General features: G+C 46.1%; 1 protein-coding gene across 3 annotated transcripts in view; it reads right to left on the bottom strand.

Annotated features, from left to right (window-relative positions):
• Positions 1-9,188, bottom strand: part of LOC144178985 (glycoprotein antigen BM86-like) — a 62,334-nt gene extending 53,146 nt beyond the window's left edge. For all 3 annotated transcript variants that reach the window (XM_077707135.1, XM_077707136.1, XM_077707138.1), the window contains exon 1: positions 9,057-9,188. In XM_077707135.1, coding sequence (XP_077563261.1) covers positions 9,057-9,156 — 100 coding nt within the window. In that variant the 5' untranslated portion in view covers positions 9,157-9,188. The remainder of the gene's footprint in view (positions 1-9,056) is intronic.
• Positions 9,189-10,924: the final 1,736 nt, after the last annotated feature.

Below are 10,924 nucleotides of genomic sequence, written 5' to 3'. Positions count from 1 at the left end.
CAGGGAGGCGAGAAAGCCTTTCCGTTGTTGTTTGATGGCGGTCCGGTGCTCGTCAGGGTCATAATCGCAGTCCGAAGGCGTCAAGCTGGCTTGGGGTCGTTTGTGAACGATGCACGTGCCGCCAAATGAGCCGCCTCATTTCCAGGGATTCAGACATGGCCGGGCACCCACGTGATGGTGACGTCGATGTTCTGTTGATGAAGGATGCTCTTGAGTTCTTGGATCTTCTTAACTGGTAGGCTGTATGATAGTTGATGGCGACATTCCAGGAAAGCTTCCCGACAATCTATTTGAATGTGTATGAGTTTGTACATGGAAAAAGATGATATGTTATGAACAATGCGACGAAGTGAGAGGATGATACTTTCTAGTTCTTCCCCTTTAATGGTGGTATCTGGTGGCAAGGAATGAACGCTATTGAAGTTAAATGCCGGTGTATGACATGCCGAAGTTGTGCTGGATTCTGTTTTAGATGCGTCAGTGTAGATGCTGAGTGTATTAGGGTGGCAAGACCGTTTTTGGTGTTGTTTTGCAGATTTCCCCCTGTTTTGTGGTTGGGCATCGGGTTTAGGATCCGGTAATGATAGGGCGGCCCATGGTTCTGATGTGTTGGCTATGTCTGGCAGCTGCGAGGTATTGTGGCCAATGGCTTCAAGGATATGTCGGCCGTACCGTGAGGTGGACAGTCGTTGTACATGCGAGTTACGGAGCGTGTATGCCCTGTCGGCGTATGTAGGCATGTTACTGCAGTCGCAAAGTCATGGATTCTAGCGTAAGTGGGTAGGCCGGTAATGAGTCGTAGACTTTCCCTATTAAGTATTTCAAGGGTTGGTTGTTGCTTTTTAGTAATATTGAGGTAAGGATAGGCACACATGACTCGTGAAATGAGGAGGGTGTGAGTGAGGTGTCTAAGGTCAGGTTCTTTACGGCCAGACTGGTGGGCCGTGAAGCGCTTTATAATGCGGAGAATCTGTTTAATTATTTGAATTATGTTAGTGACCCATGTGGTAGCCTGGGTGTCTTGATCAATGTGTAAGCCCAGTGCCCTACTAGATGATTTGCAAGGAATAGGCTGATTATTTAGCTTCAATGAGAACAGCTCGGGATTTGGTTGCGTCCTGAAGTTGGGCCCATTAAGTACCATGACGTACTCCGATTTTTCAGGTGAGGCCTGCATACCAACATCGTGAAGGAAATTTGTAACAGCGTCAATACCTTGCTGAAGCATATAATCTTGTTCCCCTACTGAGCCTTCGTTTGACCACAATGTTATATCGTCTGCGTAGATTGTGAAGTGCACATAGGTACACTGGTGAGATATGTGGGCAGGCGTGCCATTGCCAAATTAAAAAGAGTAGGAGACAAGACAGCATCTTGCGGCACACCAATCCGATTAGGTCGAGGGGGCGAAGTTATGTCTCCTATTGCAATTTCATAAGTACGATTGAATAAAAAGACGTAATGAAATTCAAAGCTCGGCCTGTGATTCCGAAATGTTCAGCGCTTTCAATTACTGATTCATGCGTGACAGTGTCAAACGCCCTTTTGATGTCAATGCCTACTACTATTCTTGTTTGCACTGTACTAGTAGGGAGAAGAATGTGCTCGTGAAGGAGCAGTACAGCATCCTGGGCACTGGCATGCGGTCTGAAGCCAATTTGAAAAGGGTGTAGCACGTCGTTTCTTTCTATATAATGTTGTAACCCATATAAGAGCATCCGTTCCCTTAATTTACAGATAGTGGAGGTAAGTGATATTGGGTGTAAACTGGTTAGGAAGGTAGGTGGATTGCCTGGTTTAGGGATGGGGATAACAACAGAATTTTTCCAATCTGGAGGTAGTGTGCCGCGTTCCCAAATATTGTTTATTTCCTCTTATTTAATAAAGCTGTTTTGGCATTCTCAAAAAGGTTTTTGAAATCAGAATGTGTAATCACGTCCTTTCCCGGGTCTCCATTCGACTTGGTGGCGTGCAAAGCAAGCTCTAATTCCCCTAACGTGAAAGGTGAGTCCATGTCCATAGGAGGTGGATGGGGGAGGATAGGCGCGTAAATGGAAGGATCTGGGGCATGGATGGTTGAGGAAAGAAACTGTCTCCTGCCTTTATACCCAGTTCGTGAGGTGTCATATTCAAATGTAATGCAACACTTTCGGCAGTCATGCTGCTTTTGGTCTTACCGAACATTGAATTAAGGATTGTCCAGATTCGCGAAAGATGAAGAGACCCACTTAAAGAGTCGCAGAGGTCTCTCCATTGCTTAGTGTAGAAGTCCTTAGCGTAAGATGTAGCCCTTTTAGTTGCGAGGTTGAGTTTCCGCCTAAGGCGTGGTGTGATGCCTTCTCTCTGTATACGCTTTAGTAAAAGAAGACAGGAATTACAGAGCTCAAGTAGATGCCGATCAGGGTCTGCATTTTTTTAGATGGACACGCGTCCTGGTAACGGATTATTTTCTGGCGTGGCGAATAGCCTCCATAATTAGACTTAGGCTCGATGGTTCTAAATTGGTGTTCATGGGGGCGCAGCGGTACCAGTCTCGATTGATGTGTTGTACATATCTGTATAGAATGTTGCTTTTAGAATGCAGGGTAACAGCTATAGGGAGATGGTCGCTGCCCATAGTATCAGGTAGTGCACTCCAGGTATGCTTAAGTTTGTGACTACCCCATGTTGAGTCTGGTGTAGTGTTGTTTTGACGATTGGATTGAGCTAATCTATTTGGCATGTCTACATCGTTAAACAGGACTAACTTAGCCGATGTCATGCTAGATAGTAATTGATGGCCCTGATGGCTGGTGCTTGGATAACCCCAATCTTGATGATGTGCATTCAAATCTCCTCCAATTATGAAAAAATCAGATGGGAACAGGTTACGCAAATGAGAGATCCAACTGAAGTCATAGCGCAAAGTAGGTAGGCGTCCCGGGCGAAAATAGGCCGAAACAATGATGTATGTACGCTGACGGAATGTGCAGCAAACTGCAATGACTTCCTGCAATGTGGTGCAGTATTTGGTAGGGTCTAACTGTGTGTGGGGAATGTACTTGTCGACGTATATTGCAGCTTTACCTGGAGTCGAAGGCCAACCCATGCGTCTGTCTTTGATGGAAAGTTGGTGGTAGCCAATGTAACCGGGTAAAGTGGTGCTAGAGTCATTGGTTTCTTGGAGAAGTAACGCTATAGGGTGAGTTCTTTGCAGATGTAGGCAAAGTTCTGCCTTCCTTGGATGCAATCTTCGACAGTTCCATTGGAGAATCCACGTTGAATTCTGAAGGTGCAGCTAGTAGTCATTCATGATAGTTCGGCAGCTGGTTGAACTTGCAGTTGACACTGAAGAGTGCTACCGATGATGTTGGGCAGGGAGGTTGTGACGTCAGAAACAGCCCGGTGAACCTCGGCTGAGATGTATTGTTGGAGCTGTGGGATCACGTTTTGTTGCATCGCTTGCATGACATGGTGCTGGATCTGGTTCGTTATTTCTTACTGCATAATGGAGATGACCTGTTCTTTGATGGCGGACAAGTGACGTTTGCAACGAGGCAAAAATTTCCTGCTTCAGGCTTTCGAAGTGGGAAAGAATCGGCTGGGCGGCTGGAGCTGGCTGGCTGTTCTTGACTTGGTCTCTTATAGATGGAACATGAGAGCCGGTTGATGGCGATGCCTGTTGACACGGCAATGGTGGAAATTCATTCCTTGAAAACGACGGAACCAAGCTAAAGTTTGGGCATTGAGGCATTTTATGTCTAATTTGCGCATGGTGCTTGAGCCGTTTACATTTTGCATCCTGGGCTTGTTTACGAGCCGGGCATGTCGGATCAGTAGCGCGATGCGCACCTTTGCAGTTGGTGCAGGATGGTGTAGTCGCACACTGGTGGTTTTCTACTGCGGCCAGACCACACGTGGAACATTTGGGCGCTGTATGGTTTGGGCAAATGTCTTTTTTTATGACCCATCTGGTGACAGGTGTCACATACAAGAGTGCGTGGCTTGTAGGGGAAGACTCTTGTAACGACGCTGAAGAGACGAACAATGCGCGGGAGTGATGGGGCATTGAATGTGACAAGTGCTGAGTTTGTCTTGCCTAGCGGACGAGCAGTGATGATTTCTGCGGCCGAGCAGCGCAGGTGTTGCTTGAGATCATTAGCGGAATGTCCTGTATTCCGTGTATTACGCATCTGTTATGCCCGGTGGGAAGGGGTTCGTACCCGGTGACTGGAAGGACGTTTCCTTGCACCTCCAGTTGCGTGAGACTGAGTAGATGAGTAGCAAGCAGAGGTGACTCCAAGTCTACAGCGAGTAGTAGGTTTGAGCATTCCAAAAGGCGCACCTGAAAGGCATAGTTTATGGGAAACGTCTTGCCATGGCGCTCAATAGCTCGGTGCGCATGAATGAGGCCTATTTTTTTAGGTTGACTGGCTCCTTGGGGCGGAAAATGACGGTGATGGGCAATCGGGTTCGCTGAATTGGCATGCTTGAAGTCTTGTGGTTAGCCTTGCTGGTTGTAGGGGCTTCTACGTCCTTGTGTTGGTGGCCAGTAGTGAGCTGAGAGGAGCTCGTGGAAGCGGCGGTTGATGATGCGGCTGATCCAGCAGGCATAGAGGCGTCGGATGGAGTGTTAGAACGGGAGGCTTGCCGCTTGGCCTTTTTGGCATAGGTGTTATGAACTTTGTATTTGTCTCACCAGTTATATTGTCGATGTCTTCTGTTGGATTGCCCACATCCATCTCCAGCGCTGAGTAGGGGTTGAGATCATGAGAAGCCATGTCAGCAGCGGCAGCGGTCGCTGCCGAGGAGGCTGGGTTCGTCGTGACGAAGTTACTGCGATCCACGGAATTCTCCGAATTGAAGGGCCCACGTACGTCAGAAAGAAACCCCAAGGGGCGTTTTGGCAAATGGGATGAGGTAACCCCGAGAAAATCAGGGTTTTCGCAGGAACGGCGCGAAGGCACATCCGCGCCCTTCGTATTTCTCTTCTTCTTTTCGGATCATTTTAAATTAACCTAGAACGCGGCGCGACACGCGGTGTGTGAAACAAAACGCGCCATCCCCCATGCCATTCCCGGGGCAGATCAGAAAACGTCGCTAGCTCAGGGTGATAACAAATAGTAAATACAAGCTCATACGATTTACAATATAAGATTCTCTCTGTTCATTGTTACAAATACCAATAAACGTTGTATTTTCTTCAACTCCGTCTATTTTCTGCCCTCTGCTTTGCAAATCAGCTTGCAAAAAACCGGCTCACGAGGTTTTGTTCAGGTTCGTTGGCTTGTTCTTGTATTTCTTTTATTACTGTGAGTGTGGTTCCCAGTTCTTCTGACGTGAATTTATGAGATCGTTCACTGAATATGAACCGGCTTCCTTTGCTACTGCATTAAAAGGTCTTATTAGGAAACATCCCAAACGCAGACAAAGGCGTGCTCAATAACAGTAAAACGAGAACAAGCCTGAAATAAGAAGTCGCGAGTACTATTTCTGAAAGCTGGATATCTGGAACAGCAGACGGCAGACGATCCCAAAGACGATAAAAATATTTAACCCAGTTACATCCAGTGCGAAATATCCTGACACAGCGGAGCTGTGGCTTTCTTGTGTCGGCTGGAACTTCAACGGGCAGTGGCCCAGAACGGCAGCGCCGTGGACGTGCAAATTGTAGATGGTATTTGCCATAAGTAAACCTTGCGGCTCCTGTGTTGCACGGATTGGAATAGATGGCGAACGTATCGGGCACTAAAAATTGGCAATTCACACTCAATTTCGTGGTTCTTATACATCAAGATCTTTTTACGAGCAACTGAAGCTACGAGACGTGCGTAGCGTAATAAAAACGATTAATTTAGATTATATTGTTTTCCTGAACGAGCGCCAGAATCTCCATTCATGGGAGCTTTCTTTTTTGCCTTTTAATGAGAAAAACAGCCGCCGTTACCAACATAAACCGGTGTCTTTGGTCGGCAGCCAAACGACTTAGCCTTAGAGTCTGACTCACACAGTGACTTTAGCTGTATGCGTCATTGCTTTAGTTTACGCAACGAGCGAAGGAAATCATGCCAACGCAGATGGGGATGGTCAAGGGAACACAATAAAGTGAATTTAGACATCGGAATGATGGGGAAAAAAAGAAATTGTCTCATCTTTTACGCGGTAACTCCACTACATTTCAAACACTGTTGTTCAAGGACTTGCCGTGGAGCTGTCTGCACAAGCAAGATCGAACGTGCTTCGGCTTTCGCCCAGTACGATCGGCGCTTGCGTCCAGCCGAGGGCCCCGTAAGGTTACACAGCATCATCTTTAGAACAATTTGGTTGAATTGCAATAGGTTATCCGTTACTTCTGAAACAAGGCGGGAGCTTGGTTATGATTTAAGTCTAGAAAACAACTGCTTAGTGCATCTTATCATGAAATGCGCCCAAATGAGCTGTGAATGACGCATTTTTACACAATTTCAGGAAACAGACTGCGTATTGTCGGAAGGTCTACATTAGAAAGAGAAAAAGCAGATTAGTTTATCGAAGTAATTTTCTGGGCGGGGGAATTGCAGAACTAAGAGTTCTTTATGGTGTGAAGTTGCGAAGCTTCCTCAAGGACCAATTTATTAAAAAGGGACCTCCTATTTTGTTTAGTTTTCTCTAAGTACTAGTTAGGCTTACAATTGCAGACCAGAAGTCGAACTAAAAAACAGACGAAAGCACCGCGATGGTTATAAGTTTTGAGCAAAGCTCTCTCGAGTTCTGAAGCAAAACAATGCGACTTAGCTGCCAGTTCGTCAGGCGGTTTGCATAAATGTGAGGTGTGAAGAATGTTTCGTGATTTAAAAAAGTTTAAAAGGCACCACGTTAGCATTCGCAATTTGGTTTTAAAGCATCGAAGGTGTCACAACCAAATTATCGAAGCAGTGAAATCGTCACAGCCAAATTATCACTGTTCAAATTATTCAAATTCCAGCGCGATCTGAGCCGCAAGCCATGCCTCAGCAATCTAACGCCAACATAAATGTAAATACCTACTGATAGATACTAAATTGTTCACTGAAGCTTAAACTCCAATTATTTTAAACACTAAACTAATATGTAATTTTTATATATTTCTAGCAGAAGAATTGGTTTAAGCTTGAACGGATGTAACGGAATATGCAGTGCATACTTTATTTTCGGAGAAGACTATTTGCGATACCCAGTATTATATAGTTTTGTCGCTTGGTTAGGAAAACGTTATGATAAATAGAATGGAAATCTTTAAATAAAGAAATAAGCCAATCGTATATTTTTGTTCTTGATGGTTCTTTATTATTTATATTTAACATTTACAAGCGCGTGTTTCGTAGATTTTTTTTTCATCGAAAGGCGTACTGGCTCTCCGGGATGACGTTGTGCTTGTTTAAAAATATTGACATTCAGCTGAAAATTGTGTTTCTGATTTCACGTCCGCTACAACAAACTCCCCTGGGGCTGGCTCACGACAACGCACCTAAATGACCAACCGCTGTGCCGATAGCAGTGAAGTTAACGGATAACAATATTTGAGGTGTCATTCCACTCGAATATTTTGTGTGCCCATGCAGTGTCATCACGCAACGATACGTCATGACACATCATTACACAATCCAGCTATATTTTCAGACTAGGTTAAAAATCTTAACTTTATTATTGTTAACTTTGCATATTTATTATAATGACTCGTCATAAAAGATGCATCAAGGAAAACCAAAGCGACTGATCATTTTATTTTTCTGTGTGTGTATGTGTGTTAGCCTGGGCCCTTAAACAGACTCACTGAAATCCAGTATTTCGTAGAAACCGTGTAGTCAGATTACTTATAAGACTCGGCCGACACAAAAAATGGCTCCAATCTACGATGTGAAGGTGGTTGGAAAGAAAGCTTAAACGACACCCACAACAATTGTCCGTGCGACGTCACTTGAATTCTCACACGTGGCTCTACAAAGAGTAAAACCAGAGATTCGGCCAGCCGTTACCTGGAATTCGGGGGGGGGGGGAGGGGAGGGGGGGGGGAGGGGGGGAGGAGGCGGCGTCCCGAACGCAGCAGCAGCGTCGGCCACAGCCGGGCTAGTGTGACGGACGCCGCCGCTGTAGCCCGGCCGTGATTCGGGAGAAAGAAAGCTGAAAGGAGCGTCTTTCGAAGGGTGAGACAGTGGAACCTAGCCATCCTGATGTGTGAGCTTGGGGCTACAGCACCGCGCGACACAAGCGCAGACACTGAAACCATTCGGCATGTGAGCTTAGTAATTCCCATTTATACCGATTTCAACTGGTTCGCTTAGTAAGTTTAAGAATCGGGGAAAGCTGTGGGAACTTTTATTATCGCTATTTATCAGGACCAGTTTCTACTTTCGCCTTTTGTAATACCTCTTAAAACACAACCGAAGTGATATTTTAAAAATTCACCAATTTAAAAAACGGAGTCCCATTCGTGGCAAGCAGTGCACGAAAGTTAGCGTTTCTCTTGCGGTCAGATTTTGTTTTCGCGCCCTGCAAACCAATCCTTAACGTATGTTTGCCGTACGACCACTTAATTCCGTCGGGTCCGGGTTACCCAGGAGGGGCTGTCGAACAAGTTAAGCCATGCGAAGGCAGCGCGCAATGAACGCGAAGCTGCGCCAAAACAGGCCCAAACAACCGTCAATAAAGCAGAAGACGAAGCCGTACCACCGCCGCCGCCGCCACCACCCCGCGATCATGCGCGGGGAACGCTGGGTAAATTCGCCGCACCATCTACAGTGTGCTCCGTGGAAGAAATCCTCCACCTCTCTCCCTCCCCCAGCCGCCGCCTCCGCCGCCTTGGGAGTTTGTTATCCCTCACACCACGAAAACGCCATTGGCTGGTAGAGCTAGAAAGCCTTGCTTTAAAATAAGCCCAGCACTGTAATTTACACACGTTAAACTGGAATTTTTGGTGTCAGAATTTTGTTTTGGTTTAAAGCACCGTTCTGATTAGGGCGTCTGCGCTTGCAAATTGCCTCGTGTGAAGTTACGAAACATTAAGGCGGGAACTTCAAAAATCGTGAGCACTTATAACATTCCTTCCCATCCCAACTCACCGCCTTGGCTCACAGCCTCTTCAGGGACGCCCACATCTCCATCGGCTACAGTACCTGAGATCAGCAGAACTCCTGCGAGGAATCCTACGCAGATCCTCATTTTCCCGCTCTTAGAATGCGACTGCTGGGATATCCCTTGAGCCATATGCTCCTGCCAGATGGCCAATATGGGTCAGGGGTTCGTGATAAGCCTTATCTGCATGCGTCGACAGTTCTTATCAGTTCTCCTCCCATTTTGTTTCCCTACCCTGAGCCGTGATTTCCTCACTGTCGGTGTGCATTCCGCGAATCGGCGTTACATATTCTCCGCTTTTTGCGCGCCCCGCCTCCGTTCTTGCTAAAAATGTCGGGTTGAGCACTCTGAGAATGTTCTCGCGGAAACTTCGCCGTAAGAGTAAAGATTGGGCGAGTATTACCACAGAACTTCTCTCACAAATTTCTTATGGTGTCACGCTTAGTTAAACAATGACACACCCTAAAGGCATCGCTACCCGTGCAGGAATCACACACATGCTCGCTTATTTTAGTGTAATCGGTGTATTTCCTCGCGCTAGATACCTCGTGCCATGGTGAAATGGCTTCTACGGTGCGCTGCATGATGGCTTGTTAAAGGAAACACCCCTTGCGTGAGAAATCCTGTGGTGTTTCTTTCGCAGAGCATTTTTAATGCGTGACGATTCTTTGAGGAGTACCCAAAAGCACTCCTCGTGTAACACTGTATCTGCTAAAAATGCGTAGTTGGCCTTTTATTTGCTATAAAAGTGCATGAACAGACATAATTTGGCGCATAAAATTAAAAACAAGTCTGAAATAAACACACCCGAATTAACGAAATTAAACTGTCTGTCTGGCACACCGCCATTACAAATCAAAGAGAAAACTTAAAAGGCTTCGAAAAAACTAAGCGTGAGTAAGACGATAAAAAGCCACAACAGCGCACCGCTTTGTACCTGCACAAAAATGCATAATTGGCGTAGCTACCACAATTTACGAAGAAACAGAACACCACCGTGAAGAGACCTGGTGGGGGGAGGGGGGTGTTAAGCGTTGGTAGACAATTCCTCGCGCTTCAGTAAACTTTTGAAAACTTTTATTATGAATCTGCCCATTCTACAGCGCCCGGGCTGCGCTATCGGGTATCCCCAGCTAGTGGCATGCACAGGACTTTTTTTTTCAGGAGGGGGTAGGGAGCGAAAAACACAACGCAAGCAGCAATCATAATAAAAAATTAAGTAAAAAAACACGAAAAATAAAAAGTCAAAGAAAAGGATTTACACAAATTCAAAACACACGGATTTCGAGGGGGCGTCATACTCCACATAACTTTGCCATTGTTTCCTTAATTTTCCCTACACTAAAATTGCACAACACCTGTGCCCCATTAGACAATTTATCATTATTGTTGAATCCCAATGGAAGATCCGGAGCACTTCCAGAGCAACGTTTTTGCTCCTTCAGTAGCAGACACATTCTAATGGCAGATCTAGAGCAATCGAATTCTGTTCGTCTGGCAGATCGAGAGCGCCGTCGCAGCCAAGGTCGCTCCGTGGAGCAAGAAATCTGGCTTCCTCTATATTGGCGACGTAGGCCGACACTCGTGTGGGGCCATCTAGCAAAGGCAATTAACAACAGCATCAAGTAGGCTGGAACAGTGTACTGGATACCTGGGCAGCCAGGTTAAGAAAAAGCTAATCAGCTAGCCCGAGAAGCTGCAGCCCGGGTTCCTGCCAACCTAAAACGAAACCAAACACTCACAGTCCCTACAGGACCTATATTGAAGGACTACTCCACGGGAATGAGGCAAATGCCGCAGCCCTCTGACACGATCACAAGACACCAAGTTTTCTTTATAAGACAAGCTCAAACAG

Source organism: Haemaphysalis longicornis, unplaced genomic scaffold, assembly GCF_048455015.1.
Source record: "Haemaphysalis longicornis isolate Haplotype H1 unplaced genomic scaffold, Haemaphysalis longicornis Haplotype H1 scaffold_4, whole genome shotgun sequence".
NCBI classification, from domain to species: domain Eukaryota; kingdom Metazoa; phylum Arthropoda; class Arachnida; order Ixodida; family Ixodidae; genus Haemaphysalis; species Haemaphysalis longicornis.
The sequence above is the reverse complement of the archived record's forward strand: the minus strand, read 5'-3'. Positions and strand labels throughout refer to the sequence as shown.